This window comes from Sarcophilus harrisii, chromosome 4 (assembly GCF_902635505.1).
Source record: "Sarcophilus harrisii chromosome 4, mSarHar1.11, whole genome shotgun sequence".
In the NCBI taxonomy this organism is placed as follows: Eukaryota; Metazoa; Chordata; class Mammalia; order Dasyuromorphia; family Dasyuridae; genus Sarcophilus; species Sarcophilus harrisii.
Genome location: NC_045429.1, coordinates 416,994,067 through 417,012,028, shown reverse-complemented (window position 1 = coordinate 417,012,028; position 17,962 = coordinate 416,994,067). Strand labels below are relative to the sequence as shown.

The following is a 17,962-nucleotide window of genomic DNA, read 5'->3' as shown; positions in this document are numbered from 1 at the left end:
AAGGGATCCTGGGAGAATGGGAGGTAGAGAACATCCCAAGCAAGAGGGACAGATAGACAGCAAAAACAAAATCAGTGTTGCTGTATTGGAGGGGGCATGGAAGGGAAAGGGAAGGGAGTATAAGAATACTAGAAGAATGAGGAGGGGGACAGGTTGTGAATCCAAACAGGATTTTATTTTGGGTCCTAGCAATAATAGCCAGTGGAGGTTCTCAGATGGGGAAGTTGGGGGTGACATGGAAGGGTCACTTGGACAATTGAGTGGAGGTTGGATTAAAGTAGAAAGCAACTTGAGGCAAAAAATCTAATCAGAAGTCCCCTTTCAGCAAACCAGTTATTATGGTAGCTATATGAGTTCTAGAGAAAGGTATGTAGAGATTGTGAAAGTAGAATTGACAGGACTTGTCAACAGATTTCTATGTGGGATGAGCACCAGTGAGAATTTGAGAAAGAAAATAAAGTTTTGGGTTTGAATGACTAGACAAATGGACCATTTTGACAATAATAGGAAAGACTGGAAGAAGGGAAGGTTTACTGGCAAAGAGACATTCAATTTGGAGCATACTGACTTTAAAGAGTCTGTCTCAGGACATCTAGTTAGAGATGTAAGACTAGAGGTCAGAAGAAAAGTTAGGGCTATTTAGAGATCTGAGAATCGTCTGCAAAGAGATGATCATTGAGAGCTGATGAGATCCACTAAGTAAAATAATATAGAGAGGGAAAAGGCCACAAGACAGAACCTTGGGGACAGTTAGACGATGTAACATATATGAAGATCCAGCAAAGGAGACTGAAAAGGAACAGACATACATACAGCTAGGAGAGGAACTATGAGAGACAAGCACCAGAATCAACTATAAAGGAGAAAGTATCCAGAGGGTGACTGATAGTCCAGAAATATCAAGAAGGATCATAAAAGACGGTGTGGGCTTGGACAATTTGACAATTAGGATATCATTACTAACATTGGAGGGAGTGGTTTCAATTGAATCATAGGGTTTGGAAGCCTATGAGAAGAAAAGGAAGGCATTGATTCTTAACTTAAAGTCTTTGAGTGATGAAAGAAATAGGACAGCCACTAGTGGGGATGGATAAATCAAGTGAAGATTTTTTTTTAAGGATGAGGGATACTTGGATGGTTTATAGGTAGATTGGGAGAGACTGAAGATCTCTTGGATTTTCTTTGTGAAAATATTATAGTCTAAAATTCAGAAAGTGGGAATCAAAACAGTGATTCAAGTGGCACTTCTCAGTTGCCAGGTTCTATATTTCTGTGAGTTAATCCATGTTAGCAGTCAATTCAAAGGCTCTTGTCAAGGAAAATCATAGTTTATTATTCTGCACCCACTTTTCCATCCTAATGACTTAATAAAATATGAATTATGAAAGGGAAATAGGATAGTAATATCATTGGAATTGTCACTTGACTCTTTTTTTTTTTTTTTAAACCAATTAGTTATCCTCAATGTAATTCAATTTGAATATGTCATAAGAAATGTTTCATGCTTGAGGAAAGGGATAAAGAAAACTCCAAACTCCTGTTGCAGCAAATTTTTATCAGTTTTCATTCTTTCCTGAGTCCCACCACCCACATTCTATGACTTCTTTTTCAGTTGGTGTATAGCAAAGGTAGCTTAATCACAAAGTTGAACAAGTCCACAATTGACTCTCAATTTGTTCTATAGATTTTATGAATGCAGACTCTTTTGGGGAGTTGGAGGAATGGAACTTCAATTGGGAAAATGGAAGTTGTAGTATCGTCTTTTAAATTCAGGCTTTATTCACAGATAATTGCAATTGCCATAAATCTGTGCATTTGAATGGTAGAATGTTCTAGGATAAAGGTCTAGAGGTAATTTTTTTTCTTTTCCATTTTCTTTCTTTTTTTCCTGGCAGGCAAAATAGATTTTATTCAGTTAAGTTCATACATCTACCTAAGGTTTGAAGATTTCCAGAATAATTTATGATTAGTTTTGGTTAATTTTAACCCTTTTCATTTTATAAACTCTCTTCTACTCTGGAAAGATATGGCCAAGACGTGGTTCAGGAAACTTCCTAAATACATATCAGCAAGTAGAAAATAGTGACCCCTATTCATTTGTAAAATTTAGAAATAATTCCCTTTGTTATCCAACTTGTATATCCAACAATGCATATAGAAAAATCACAATTAGGGTAATTAGTACTCCTGGAATTTCATATTCTATTATGTCTAAGTAACTTTAAAATGGATGATGTTTGATTTTCCCTTATTTCATTTTTATAAATAATGAAGTTAGCTAGATAGCTTTTCAATGATAATAAAAGTTAGCTAAGTGATGTTTTACATTTATCTTAGTATCCTCAAAAATGTCAAGTTTTTTTTTTAATTTAATATTTTTGTTTTCCCCCTGTTACATGTAAAACTGGTGGGGTTTTTTTGTTTGTTTGTTAGTTTAGTTTTGTTTTGTTTTACATTTGTTTTTAAAACTTTGAGCTCTCATTCCCTTCCTCTCGACTCCCACTTCCTACCCCCATTAAAAAGACATATGTGAAGTTATGCAAAACATTTCCATAAAAGTTGTATTGTGAAAGAAAACATGGATTCTCACACACCCTCTAAAAGTAAAAAAAAAAATTAAAAGTTTTTTTAAAAAGTATGCTTCAGTCTGTATTCAGGCACAATCAGTTCTTTTCTCTTGATATGATAACATTTATCATCATAAGTCCTTCAGAGTAGTTGTGGATCATTATATTGCTGATAATAGCAAAATCATTCCACAACATTGCTATTACTATGTATACAGTACATTTCATTTTGCTTGAGTTCTTGAAGGACTTTCCTGATTTTTCTGAGAGCATCCTGCTTATCTTTTCCCATAGAACAATAATATTCCACCATTATCACATATCATATCACAATTTATTCAGCCATTCCTCAATTGATGGGCATCCCCTCAGTTTGCATTTTTTTTGTCCTAGAAGAGAGCTGCTATAAAATGTTTGTGCATATAGGTCCTAAAAAAGAGAATATATAGTGATTCTGAATCACTCTTATGATAACGAAAAGCCATAGATTTATTTACAAACATTTTTGTAAACTCTGGACTTAATTTTCATAGCAGGCCAGGAAAGTTAAGCTGCACTCATAGTGTAACATGGGTAGTAAGCATCTAGAATGGGATTTGAACTTGGCTCCTCTGACTGTGAAGCCAGCACTCTTGGCACTGCGCTATGTCATCCTCCTTGGTAGAGGAAACAAACAGATGTGGGTATAAATTTTTTTTTTCCTTGTAAGAAAAATGAGGTGGTTCTGACATACTTTGATGCTGTGATTTTATTTTAGTTGAGCAGTCCTGAGAGCAGCTTGACACCCCCCCTCTCAACCAACTTGCATCTGGAGAGTGAGTTGGATGCATTAGGAAGCTTAGAAAACCATGTCAAAACAGAACCCATGGATATCAGTGAGAGCTGTAAGCAGCCTGGGCTCAGCAGTCTCGTCAATGGAAAATCTCCCATGCGAAATCTAATGCACCGTTCAACAAGGACTGGAGAAGGCAGCAATAAAGAGGAAGACCCAAATGAAGATTGGTGCGCTGTGTGCCAAAATGGAGGGGATCTTTTATGCTGTGAAAAGTGTCCAAAGGTCTTTCACCTCACCTGTCACGTTCCAACTCTTCTCAGCTTTCCAAGGTACAACAAGACAAAATTTATTGCTTCTGAAATTATTAGGAATTTTAGGATAGTTCTCCTTCACAGGAATCTGGTCCCCAAAACTTTTATTTTTCTACAAACTAAGACACCTGCCATGTCAACCATGACAGCTTAAACAACTTCCCTCTTTTACATGTAGAAAAACTGAATCATACGAAGTCCCAGCATTAAATGGTATGTTCTTAGGACAGGAATGCATCATTTTTTTATTTCTCATATGGTGAGTGACTTGACCCCTCTGGTACTTAAGATTTTCTTAAGGTTGTTTATTTTAATTAGGACATTGCCATGAAAACAATTTTATCATAAAACTTTTAAAATAAATTTTGTATTCATGTATAGTTTTGCACATAATAAATAGCTTTTGGTGCAGGTAGGGTGGTAGAGTGGGGTAAGGAGATTTGCTACATAATACTAAGTATGGGAATTGATGAAAGAAACTAAAACTGTTAAACCTGGAGCAGAAGTTATTTGTAGGCTTGTGGGTGGTGATCATCGATTTCAAATATCTGAGGAATTGTCTAATAAAAGAGGGATTAAATTTGTTATGGCATGACTTAGTTATTTACTATTTCAGTATATAAAGCTGGAAGGCTACAGATTTAGATTGTATAATTTTGGAGTGGTTTCTTATGGAAGGTAGAGATTTCTTTGTCGATGGACATCTTCAATCATATATTTTGGACCACTTTGGGTTATTATGGAAAGGGATTCCTACTTCTCATAGGAATCCTCAGCTCTACTTCTTGGCTTCCTTCAGATCTCAGGTAGAGGCTTGCCTTCCTCAAGAAGCTGTTCCCAGATCCCCTTCATTTGAGAGCTTTTCCTTGCAGGTGATCTACAGTTTGCCTTGTCTATGGCGTGTTTATACATAGGTGTTTGCCTGTGCACTCCTTGAGAGCAGGGACAATTTTTTGCCTTTTTAAAAAATCTTCAGTGCTTAGCTCAGTGCCTGGGCACATCATAGATAATAAAGGCTTGTTGACTGACTGAAATCCCTTATCATTAGTACATCATGCCTCTGTGACAAGCCTGTGAACCAAATTCCTCATCTATTTTTTCCTCTGCTGAGGGGTCAGTAGTATACTAGAGACTGAATGAATAATGTAGTCAAGAATTTTTCCAGGAATCCAAGTTAAGGTCACTAATCTTAGAGTAGCTTGCAAATTCTCTTCTCTTCGCCTTTTTTTGTAAACCAAGGCAACATTTCCAATTCCCTTCATCTTTTAGGACCTCTTCTCCCTATTCTTAGAGATGTCACCAACAATGGGGTCAGTGAGTTGAGCGCTCAGTTGCTGTAGGAGAGTAGCTCAGATGCCTCAAATTCTTCAAGAGTATCTAAAGTCACTTACTGTTTATTACCTCACTTTTCTGAACTGTCAGATCCATATTTGCTATTTTCTTTTCAAATTCAGAGGTCATTGGATCATAGCGCCGGAATTAAAAGGGACTCAGAGGCCATCCAATCAAAACTCTTTTATTTTTCAGATGAGGAAACCTAGGCCCAGGAAAGTTAATCTGCCTCATAGTGTAACATGGGTAGTAGTAAGTGTCTGGTGTGGGAATTTGAACCCAGATCCTCTGACTTGTGAAGCCAGCACTCTTGAGAAAGAAGCAGAAGTGGGTGCAGCCAGTTTGCCTTCTGTAATTAAAGTGCTCCCATCTTAACCCCACAGTCCTTACAGTGTGCCCTGAGCCACTTGATGGTTCTGAGATTATGGTATATGAGTGAGATTATGCTATAAGAAATGGTTTGAGAGGTGATTTCAGAAACGTCTGGGATGATGTGTGTGAACTGGCGCCAATCTAAGTGAACAAATGCAGGAACAGTTGGCATAAGGATAAGGGTATTGTAAAGCCTCTGACTACAATTTCAGAGGCTTCATGATGAAACATCTGCCCATCCCTGATAAAACAACAAAGGACTCAGATTACAAAAGGAGAAAATCATGTCGGGGGTTAGGATCATTGTAGAAAAATTTTTTTTGCCTGACTCTATTTCTCTTGCCAAAAAACCTTCATTCTTTTGTTCTAGTAGTGACAGTCTTTTTTTTTTTTTTTTAATCCCCCAAATTTCAGTCCTTAAGGAGTTAATTATTTTTCTTTTCTTCTCATTCCTTCCCTGTCTAATCACCTCTGAAATTCCTGAGAAATCACTGAGTCTACCTCTGCATTGTTACTCCTCTTAGTTTCCTCTCCTTTATGCAGTAGAGATGGTACCAGAATTGGCACCTGGGTGCCTCATCTGTAAAATGAGCAAGTTGGGGTAAATGGCCTCTAAGTTTCTCTAGATTAGATCCTAGTTCAAATATTTATGATCTCATCTGTGCTGAATTCTTTTATCCCTTCCTCAAGTGCAGAATATTGAGACATGATTCTTTGTGTCTCAGTGTACAAATCTAATGTCATTCCCCTTTTAAAATCTTTCAGTGTCTGCTAATTCCTTACAAAATAAAACTCTTCTAATATCTTCTAATATAAACCTTATATTTTTCATACAAGCTGTATCACTCACTGTGTACCAAACACTCTGCCTTTTACTGTTTGTTGCTTCTTTCATGCTTAGAATAGGTTCTTTCTCCTCACGTTTTCACTTTTTGAAATCTTTTCATTCAAGGCCTATGCAAATGAAGCGCATTTCTATTTCCCTGCTAAAAGTGACACCTGCATCTGTAAATATCTCATGTCATAGAAATGTAGTCATTCTTCTGTACTTCTCCCATTCTGTTACTTTTGATATTATTTCTATACATGTCTCATTTTCCCTACTATACTAATAAGGACTGTAATTTTGTGTATATGCTACACACTAGTCCGGTAGCCAACATAGTTATATTTTTATAAGTAAAATTGATTTAAATTGATATTTATATTCATTCATTTCTGAATCTAAACATAAGTACACATAGATAAATATAAGGTTAAATTGAAGCGAGTTTTGAAAGCTGTTTGACACTTTGTTCCTGATTGATTAAAGCAGATATCTCTGATTTGCTGTTTCTTTCATTGAAAATATTTAATCCTTCCTATGGTTAAATTATGCCAAATTTGTTTGAGTAATTTCACCTAGATCATGGGAATATCTACATTTTTATAGGTCTTCACCCCTCCTCCCCACCTCCACCCCCTTTATTTATTTATTGGAAGAGCTAAGCCTAAAGGATCATCATTCCATGTTCCTTTATGACCTGAAATGCTCCAGAAAGCTGGAATTTTAGAATTTTTTCACTAAAGGCAGAGATAGCATTTGCTACAGATTTTGCAGCTGCCACATAACTAAGTTTGTATATGTGAGCAGTATTATCCTATATTAGTAGGTATTGATGACAACCCAGACCCTGTTCAGAATTGACTAATTAGAATACACTTCTAACTTCTCATAAGTTTAATATAAAACCCTGACAAAAAAAATAAATTGTTATAATAAAGTAAGATGACATTACTTTGGTTACCAAAGAGTATAGATAGGTATTCTTCACTTTATGTCACTATGCTTTCCTGAAAATGTATATGAATTAGAATTCTATAAGTTGAATTCTGTTTTCTTCTGAGGTACATTGTATTTAAAGAAACTGCATTGAACCATTTTGAAAAGCAGTTGATTCTTTCATGGTATCATTAATTAATCCCCTTGTATTTGTTTTACTGGGACATATAAATCTATGGGGAAAGAGCTAATAAAGTCATCTCAAAAACTTGGACTGATTATGTGTGTCTCTCTGTAGTGGAGAATGGATTTGCACATTTTGCAGAGATCTTGGGAAACCTGAAGTTGAATATGATTGTGACAATTTGCAACACAGCAAGAAGGGGAAAACTGCACAGGGCTTAAGCCCCATGGACCAAAGGGTAAGTGCCAAATAGTTGATTGGTCATTATAGTTTTAGCAAGAGCTGCCTACACACAACCCTTCTTTGTAAGAAACACTCAGCTCACATAATTTTCACTAAAAGACTAGTCTTGAATTTTGAGCATAGAGGTGTTGGTTAAAATGGTTTAATGTACATAAAGCCTCTTGTGACTGTTCAATCAGTGTATTTGTAGCTATATTTGAAAATAGGAGATAACATTTAGTTTTGGGTGATAATCTAATGTACATTTTGAAGAAATATTTGATCACTTATTCATAATAAAGTGGATTTCATTTGAAGACATAATGGATTGTAGGGATAATTCCCAAAGAATTTACATTTTGCCGGGATACTAAAAAGAAAGTTTTTGGCCCTTGAATTTGTTAAAATATGCATATGCAAGAAGGCTTTTATGTTAATTCTCACATGACAGTATAGCTATTATCTCAATAATCTGCATATAGAAAGATAGTTCATAGCAAATTATTTCTCCCCAATGTTGATTTTTGGTCACTGGGCTTCCTTTTGCTAATACATGCTTTGTGTTCATTTTAATATTTGGCCATTAATGTGTCCTAAAAGGTTAAAAAAAAAAAAAAAAAGGTCACTTTCTCCCATCCAAAATGAAATGTTCTGCAAAGTCCATTGTTGATTAATTAATGAATTGTTCTTGACTTCCTCCCATTTATTTGTTAACCATAAATTGATTTGAAAATATGGCTTGAGATGCCATTGACATATAATTTAGCAATTGCTTTGAAGAGAGTTTTTGCTTTTTACCAGATCTACCTTTTGAAGAAGACATTGTAGTTTTGCAGAAAGAATACTGGATTTGGAATCAGAGAACATGGGTTCAAATTTAAGCTCTTCTTAGTATTTGTGTAAATTTAGACAAATTACTTCATGGTTTCCTCATGCATAAAATTATGGTGTTGAATTAAATGACTTCTTAAGTCCATTCAGATTTGGGTTCTCAGTTTATGTTAGATGACCTAGAGATTAAAGACTATCACTAAATCCTTAGTCATACTAATTCTAATGGGAAATAAGGCAGGTTTCCTTGAATGCACAAACTATACTTCAGAGCCATTTATAAATAGTGAATTAAGATTGTGAAAAAGATAATTCACAAGGTGTTTTTTTTGTACCTTTTTATGGGGAGCCAGAAATGTGAACGTCTACTGCTTTACCTCTATTGCCATGAACTGAGTATTGAATTCCAGGAACCAGTCCCTGTTTCGGTGAGTTGTCTGTCTTTAATGCTCAGCTCTGATGAGCAGTCCTTGAAAGGACAAAAACTATGTTTAGAGTTTAGAATTTGCAGAATGACAGTGAAATTCTTTTATTAAGACTTCATGTGTGGTATTCAGACTGCTATTCATGTAAAAAATTTTTTTATTGAATTTAAGATTTAGAAGTTATGAAAATTCTAGGAAGACTTGTACATGGGGAAGCTTACTAGATTGAAAGTCATGTAACTTGGGTCCTGACCATAGCTTTATCTTTTACAGCCAAAAAAACATAACCCTCTCTGTGCTGCACGATAAATAAGAAGGTTAGACTAGTGATCATCAGATCTTTTTCAGCTTTCAAATTCTGTTTCTATATATTGAACTTAAAAAGAAACTAGACTGTACTGTAAGAATTCTAATAAAAATAAAATAAAATAAAATTGCCAGCATACCACTCTTGCTTATTGGGCTACTTCCAGAAATGACATATTGAGGGCATTGATTTAAAAAATAAATGAAATAACTGTGGGAGATTTTGAAGGTTGATTTCTGTTTTGTCTTTTAAAAAGGGGGCGGGGGTTCCTTTATATGAGATAAAAATTTTATAATTTTTATTATCTAATAACAAGACCAAGGATATTCACTATACTGCAACTAGAATTATTTTGCTGTGGATGCTTGCATTTTTTAATAAATTCATTATCCATTAGTTAATAAGTAGAATTATGGGATAGTAAAAAGATTACTAGACCAGAATTAGGGGTTGAGCAACTTAAGTTGCAGTCTACAGCTAACACTGGGATAGTGGACAGATCTACTTATTTGCATTAAGATTCAATTTCCTAATCTGTAAAAATTCAGATTAAATGTTTTATACTGGATATTTACAATTGTGTGATGCTTTAGTTTTTCTTAAATTTAATATGAGAGGGGGGAAAAAGTAGAAGTCATAAAAATAAAAGCCCAGAAAAGACAGAAAAGCTTCTGTTCCTGTAAATAGTAATGTTTCCATGACTTCCAGTTGATATGAAACTGTTTCTGTGCATACATGGATGCTATAGAAGAAGATAATAATTTTGTTGCTTTTTTGGTGACCATTCTATCTCTGTTAAATTATTAAATGCCATTTAAAAAATTAAATACTAGCAAATTTGACTGAGGGTCAAGACCAGAATTCATAAGTGTTATTGACAAAGAACCATAGAAAATTTAGAGATTTGCCAAACAGATTTCTCTGTTATTTCTATGAAAACATTTTCCTCTTTTGCTGGTTAGAGTACCTTCATATGACCTGACCATGTTGCTGTTAGTATGGTTTGTAATGGCATTATCTTCATATTTGCTGACATGAGCCATCTGTGATTCTTGATCAACAGGTTATCTACTCCTAATATATACTGACATTAAGTATATAAAGTACCTAAATATTTAGTAACCTTTAAACCACAAAAAAATCATTCTATCAGGGATTTTCCACATACTCATTAAGAGAATGTTGTTATTGATTGGATTAAAGTAGAAGAGTTTTAAAATATTTATTTGCTTGAAAACAGATTTGTCTTCAAGACTGAAGTATTTCTAAACAAATACATAAATTTCCTAATTGATTAGTGTCTTTTTATTCCGTCTTAGACTAAATAATTCCCTAGTTATATTGTGCTATTCAATCTCTCTTTTTTTCAGATACCAAACTACTATAAAATTATAAAGAAACCAATGGATTTATCCACAGTGAAAAAGAAGCTTCAGAAGAAACATTCCCAACACTACCAAATCCCAGATGACTTTGTGGCAGACGTCCGGTTGATCTTCAAGAACTGTGAAAGGTTTAATGAAGTATGTTAGCTTCCAAGATGTAGTGCCTTAGGTTTTTCCAAAAAAAAAAAAAGTTCTTTCAAACTCAGAAAAATAATCAGTTTCTAAAGTTTTAAAATCTATTTCATTAGCACTAATAAGTGGGAGGGGTTTCCACCATTTCTAAATAAGAAAGTTGGATTATGCTTACGGGAGGTAATGTTAGGCCTTTATGTTAGATCTTTGAAAAACATTACCTGATTAGTTAAAGCTTCTTCTTTTTTTTATTACCAGAGTCCAAAGGTAGTCTGTGTATTCTGAGGTTCTGTTGAGACTTTTTCAAATCCATGGAAAACATTAAGAAAGTAAGCCTTTATAAATAGCCTGCTTTAAGTAGACATTCAGAGAGCTTTCTGATACAGCCAAGATTATTTAGGCTTATACATTTAGGTTTTGGTCACTTTCAGAGTTCATCATAGAGAGCAGTCAATTTTTCCTTTTTGTGATTCTGTACTTTGTCTTCCCTGGCTATAGGCTGAGAATAGGAGATGGTTAAAATTTGAGGGCCAGCATTGCAGCTCTGCTGAGAGCTTCCTTTGTTAGACTTTTTATGAAAGGACAAGGTTATCTTCCTAGTCCTGAAGAACAAAATTCGGTAGAAATCTGTGTCACTGAAACAGATTTTGTATTGGCTCTGGGAAGAAATTGAGATTGCTGCTCTCTTCCAGAAAGGCATTATCTAGATGGTGGGAATAGGGGAGCAGGGACAGAGAGGCACTATTTTGGAAGTATTCTTGTCCTTAGATTCCAAGACTTTTTCTAGCAGTGTTGGTTCTGGGTTCTTTGTGATTCTATGAGTCCATTTTAATGTCCATGAAGATAGGTATTTCTGCCTCATCACCCCTACTACTGATACCCCAAACAAAAATGAGGAAATGTGAGAAATGGATCTCTTTAATAAAGCTAGATTATAATGTCTGTATTCTTTGTTTTTTTTTTTTTTTTTTTTATGTGATTGTGTGATTGGGATCAAGGTGAAGGATGGTACTAAGATAGTTGAAGCAAAATTTCCCTCATTTGAATTAGAATTGATAAAAAGTATGACTTGAAGTTTTGGGGGTTTTTTTTAAGAGTAAAGTTCTAAAGCTTCCAATATGCATAGTAATACAGACTAATATGGCTGACAGAATGATGTCCCAAAGGATCTACTCTACTTATTTAGTAAATAAAATAGCCCCTGATTAGCATGTTCTGTTTGCAAATGAATATTGCTCAAGTCATTTTTTTTAAAAAGACCGGAAAATAATTTTCTTGAGCAGGTTAACCATTTCTTTTCAAACCTTAGTTATATCCTTTGCTTTTTGATCCCTTTTTTCCTAGATAGTGAACAGGTACTTGAGCTCAGCCTTTGCCCTAATTATTATGAATTCTGAATTAGTGGGGTTTAAATAAATAAGGTTTTGCTGTGGATTTAGAAACAGAACCTTATAAAGAAAGTATGTTCTGTTGAATTTTTTAAAGCAATTGATCAATCACAGCAATTTGTTTCCCTTTATGGCTGACTTTAGTCACCGACCCTATGCAGTCTCATAACTTTAGAAAGGTTTATAATTTCCCTTTTTTTGACTCTGGTATCCTTTTTAGATGATGAAAGTTGTTCAAGTTTATGCAGAAACACAAGAAATTAATTTGAAGGTAAGCTTTTCAGACCATGCACACTTGGTGAAGGGACGTGCATTTCCAATAGGTAAATGTTCCTATCTTTTGTTTGCAGGCTGATTCAGAAGTAGCACAGGCAGGGAAATCAGTTGCTTTGTACTTTGAAGATAAACTCACAGAGATCTACTCAGACAGGACCTTCCCACCTTTGCCAGAATTTGAGCAAGAAGAAGATGATGGTGAGATAACTGAGGACTCTGATGAAGACTTTATCCAGCCACGCCGAAAACGCCTAAAATCAGATGAGAGACCCGTGCATATAAAGTAGAATGACATCATGGACCTAAATAATATTGTAAAAACTTATTTAAGTGTTGCTGGAACGTCCCGCCTACAGTGGCCACCTCCTTGAAGAAGCTGGTAGCTTGCTTTTAGACAGTATTAGATTGAAAAATGTTTGGACGGAAAACACATTCTTGTCAGAAAGAGGGGACAGCTTTATTGCGTAAAAGAAAAACAATTGATTTGAAGTTCCCTGTTCTTCCCGAAGAGGACGGGTCTCCGTGTTCTCACATTTAGAAATGGGCAAATATTGATGATCATGTGTGGTTTAGATTGGTGTAGGATACTGGCTGTACAGGTAAATAATTTGAGTCATGTGGCTTGATAATTTTTTTCTTAGGACTGGATCAGCACAGTTACTAAAAAAAAATCATTCCCAATACTGGGTTCTTGTCTAGTTAAAGTAAAAGTAACATTGCTCAAATTTCCCTCCAATATATTAGGACTCAACATCAAATCATGATTTTCAATCAATTAGTTTTCTCATGTGAATGTTTTTGGACCTAATTTTCTGTGTTAATTCAGAAAACTAACCTGGTTAGGTTAGCTAGGTGCAGAAAATCCAACCATTCACTTGTTGTTCAGCCTTCCCAGTCTACTGAACCAGGAGTATGAGTAGGACTGGGGCCAGTAGGGTGAACCTAAAAAAAATAGTGATAATTCTTCACTAGTAAATCATGTATGTTATACTAGAGTCCTATCCAGAAACACACTCCCACACACTTGCATTCCCAGATTAACTCATTGATTATATTGTTGCCCCCATGAAACAGGCAGGATGTTTATTCCAAAATTAATTTAGTTTTGTGTGCATTTAAATTTGAGTCTGAGAAGGTAACTACTGGCAGTCATCCAGTCTTCCTTCATATCAGTTTTCTGATAGACCACTATTGGCAAACAATAATCTGTTAACTACCAAATGTGTAAAATTTCCTGTATTTCACTTTGTCTTATTTGTAAATAGTAAACTGAAACTTCTGGCAGATCGGCAACATTTGCTGAGCCTGTTTTTTAAGCTAATGTGTATTCTTACTAATGTTCCTATCGAGAATGGATTTGTAATATATGCTGTCTATTTCTAACATCACATTCATATTTTGAGGTTCTATCTTATTTTAATAGAGAACAGACTTCTCAAAGCTTTCTTCAGAAACAGCTTGTAAATGAAATGTCTAAAAGATTCTAACAAACCTGGTGGAGTTAGATTACTCGTCCATCACCCAAGTGGAATGTTTGCATGGACTGGGGATTTAAAGGCCTTGAAAAGGGTTAGGAGTCTGAAAATCAGCTGGTCCCCACTTGAATGGTCCTTGGAGTACTCCCACCTCTATTACCCTGATCACTTCACAGCATTACTAGGCAGATAAATCAACTACTCTGGAATGGTTCGTTTTTCTTCTCTCCAATAGTAATGCTTAGATCCAAGACATGTGTAATTTAGCCCTTGTACAGGCTTCTCTTTTGTTAGGAAGAACATTTTAAAGTCCTACTTTTGTTTGGGCAATTTAGACCATAATGCAGTGGCCAAAATAAAAAGAATGTGCTATTAGATATTTTCTCAGACACAGCAGATTTGTGGCAAACTTTTGCCTTTTTTTTTTTTTTTTTAAATATATTTTCAGCATGAGTAGTTCATACAGTATAGACCATTCATAAAATGAAATTATTTGATTTAATTGTACTGTAGAAGTAAATATTTTTAGCTCATCTTGAACCAACAAAACACTCTAAAGAAATGCTTATACAAAATTCCTTTGGATTGTTTCTTTTATTTACTAGGGGAAGAAAAACAAATAACCTTGAGACTTTTCTAAAATATTAAAACAGAGTTGGAGTCCATAAGTGCTGGTTTGACTCACCTCCCTGTATGATCTTGAATTCCAAGCCTTCCTGTAAATTGAATTACAAAAGAGGCATTAAAATATTTTAGAATTTCACTCAAGTTTGTAGAGAACAGTTTTCTTCCAAAAATAGCTACCTTTTTTATTTGAAAGAATTTTTCTCTTCCTTTGAGTCCTCTCTCCCTCTCCCCTTTCCTTTCTACCTTCTCCCTTCTTTATCATGGAATGAGTGGGAAAACATTTGTTCGAAAATCTTTTTTAGGTCAAGAAGGTGACCAGTTAGTTCCCTTTTAAGGAGGCAGGATTGCTTTGAGTCCTGACACGGGGCTGTGACTTTTCTTTCCCTTTCATGATTCTTCATTATTGTCCCATCATCACAATCTGTCAATTTGGAAAACAAGATGGAATTATCAGTTTTATATTTTATTTGTTTTCCAGCATTTGTATTTTGGGGAAGATAGAGATGAGGCAAAGTTTGGTATCTTAAAGACTATGTTAAAAAGAAATTCTTCAAATCATTTGAAATTTGATATGCAGAAAACCATATTGCTTTTTCAGTAGCCATTCAATGCTGCACAAATAAACTGAAGGTCAAAAGAATTCACTTTGGACTTAGTTGAATTTTTTCCTTACATACTAGCCAGAATGTAAGCTCTGATAAGAAGATTACTTCTTTTGAGTATCCCGTATTGTATTTTATCAATAGCACTGGACCTTGTTACTATAAATTCTCTTGATAGCCAGAAACTTTGCATGTTTTCCTATTAAGTTGCAACTGAAGACCAATTTTAAACATGGAATAACAGTTGAGGGTATTGGGGGTTATTTTGAAAACCTTATATCCATGTGTTTCTCAAAAATTTTAGAATTTTCGTATTGGCATATTTCTTTGTAGGAGAAATTGCTGGAAAAGTCTCATTTTTTCAAAGGCTTTAGATTCTTTCCCACAACACCTACCCCTAGCTCCCCACCCAAAATAAAACTAAGGACATTAAAGTAAAAAGCCACTTCTTGATCTGTGATGGCTTAAATGTTGGTAGTTCACAGCACCTGACCCAGTGTATTCGTAGCTGTGAAGGGATGACTTTACGCAATGAATACATGTGGAGGGAGGTTCTGAGCTTTTAGGCTTTAGAATTTGCTGTGCTGACAATAAACATTCAAGCTCCTATCACAGAATGAAGGGCCTGAAGCTGAGATGGTTTCTCTGGGTGTTCTACTTTATGATGTAAAATGTCTGGATAGTCAAATAATGTAATTATTTCTAATACTTGCTTAAAGGAATACTTTTTTTAAATAAAATGACATCTCATTTTTGGTTGTAGCTGGCCCTAAGTGTTTTTTTTTTGTTTTTTTTTTTTTAAGTTAATCCAAAGAAGTAAAGGCAGTTTGTTCTGAAATAGATGTGAAAAGTGTATAGTGTGCTAATTGTGGACTGATTAATTACCTCAGCAGGTATCCTGCCTTGTAATTACTAGTGATTTGTGTTAACCAGCTAAATAGATTCAGGTCTCCTGACTGTGCCCTGGGACTGTAGCCTACCACATATTATGAAGGCTATGTTCCTATCCAAAAAAAGGGGTGCGTGACCACCTGCCTCATTCTTTTTTTCTCCCTGGCCCCTTGTTCCCTTTTTTTTTTTTTTTTTTTTTAAATCCCCCATCCCATACACACTTTTAACAAGCAGACATGCTCTATAAATTTAGATATTTGATTTCTTGTCAACGCTGGCATTCAGCACCAGTGGCTATCAACATCATTAACATTGGATCAATGAAATATTTTATAAAATTTTTATCCCCTTATAATTAGAAAACCCTCTCTATGCTTGTCATTGAACATTCTTTATTAACTAATCTGCTGAAGTTTAGGTAACAGCAGCAATGTTTCCAAATTGCAGTACATATTAACAACATTCTGGACACAAGAGTCCACCATTTTTTCCCTCCCAATTGTCTCTTTTTTGAAAAGCAATAAAACTGCTTTAAGTCTGTTGCCTAATAAATAGCATGACATGATTCCTTTCCTTTGGACAGTGATTTTATAGGAAAGTTTGTATGCATATCGCCAAGACTAGCTTTTAAAAATAAAAATATAAATGTGCAGGAGTTGCTGACAATATATTGTGGCATTTTATTTTAAAAATTGGGGAAAGTTACTTATTTTTTTAAAAGTAGGTGTTTGAGTAAATAACGGAGGTACTTTTTTTAAGAAATAAATTTATATGCCACAGTTTACATAGACATATTTCAGACTTCACATACACACTTGGATATGGCAGTTTCTTTTACTCTGTTAAAAATGCATGTATAGAAATTCCACTTTAGTTCCTTGTGATTGCCAACTTGTTCCTTTATAATAATGCTTTTTATTGTATCTGAGAATCAATAGTTTTCAAAAAGTACAATTAATTTGGATATCTTTAACATAATGGTTGAACTTCAAAATGTTCAAAAATTCAGTTTTACCCTTTTTTCTAGCAAGTGATCTTTACAATTGAAGACTGTTCTTTTGAAGTAGCTGAATTTCTACATGATAAGGCACTAAAAGCATTTTCTAAGTGCCATTGCAGCATTCCCTTTTGAGTGTGACCTAAATTTCAAACATGAAAAGAAATGCATGTCTGCTACTGGTCTGAAAAATGTAGGCATTTATTATGTTGAAAACACAATGACATATGTATATAAGCCTATAAAAAGATTTGTGCAATTGAAAAGCCTGTTAATTTTTTTAGGTAGATGAAATAACTACACATGAAAGGGTTAAATTCACAGCATTCTTAATGATGGTTTTTGCTCCCAGTATTTACTGGTACTTTTTTTTGCACATAATTAACTTGACTCATCCTTCAATATGATTCTTCAAAAAAAAAGTACTGTTTCTGTGGTATTGTATTCTCTAAATAATCGTATTTAATTTTTTAATGAGGTTACAGTTCCTAATTGTTCCGTTCCTGTGTTTTTTGCTGGTGTGTAATAAAGGCAAGTTTTTTCTTTTCATGGTTATTTAATACATTAGCAGCCTGTAAATATTTCTTGTTTAAAATGCTCTGGAATGTGTTGTAGAATTGTATTAGATCAGTTAAAAGCATTGTTTAAGAACCACTTTGTTTTGGTTATTTCTATTAAATTAGAAAAATGAAAAAGTTTTCAAATGGACTTCCTTTTTCTTTTTTAATCCTCTATGAATTAGATATGTGATGCTTTCTTTCCTGAGGTGCCATAATTATTTGAATTCTGAGATTTTACAACAATTTAGCTGCAGGGGTGGGTAATATTTGTAATTCAAATACGATTTTAAAAAAATAAATAATATATCTAAATATGAACTCTGTGAGAAAGAAGAGCCAGAGATGATTATGCTCCCCATTTTCAGATAAGGAGGGTTTAATTGACTTCCCAAAGTGGTAGCGGATATGCCAATTCTCTTAAATCCTATAAGCTTGTAAGAGGATATCTGGCCTCTCCTACATTAATTCCCTGGTCCTTGGAGTAGCAAAATAAGCACCTATTTTAAATTATAATAGTTTTTTTTCAAGGACAAGTGACCAT

At 34.5% G+C, this 17,962-nt stretch overlaps 1 protein-coding gene across 2 annotated transcripts in view; it reads left to right on the top strand.

The window, feature by feature from the left end:
- Positions 1-17,561, top strand: part of TRIM33 (tripartite motif containing 33) — a 123,016-nt gene extending 105,455 nt beyond the window's left edge. Inside the window, exons 15-20 of one of the 2 annotated variants that reach the window (XM_031967339.1) lie at positions 3,325-3,671; positions 7,418-7,541; positions 8,710-8,784; positions 10,459-10,611; positions 12,214-12,264; positions 12,344-17,561. In XM_031967339.1, the coding sequence (XP_031823199.1) occupies positions 3,325-3,671; positions 7,418-7,541; positions 8,710-8,784; positions 10,459-10,611; positions 12,214-12,264; positions 12,344-12,556 (963 nt within the window). In that variant the 3' untranslated portion in view covers positions 12,557-17,561. The remainder of the gene's footprint in view (positions 1-3,324; positions 3,672-7,417; positions 7,542-8,709; positions 8,785-10,458; positions 10,612-12,213; positions 12,265-12,343) is intronic. The other variant, XM_031967340.1, reaches the window with a different exon arrangement.
- Positions 17,562-17,962: the final 401 nt, after the last annotated feature.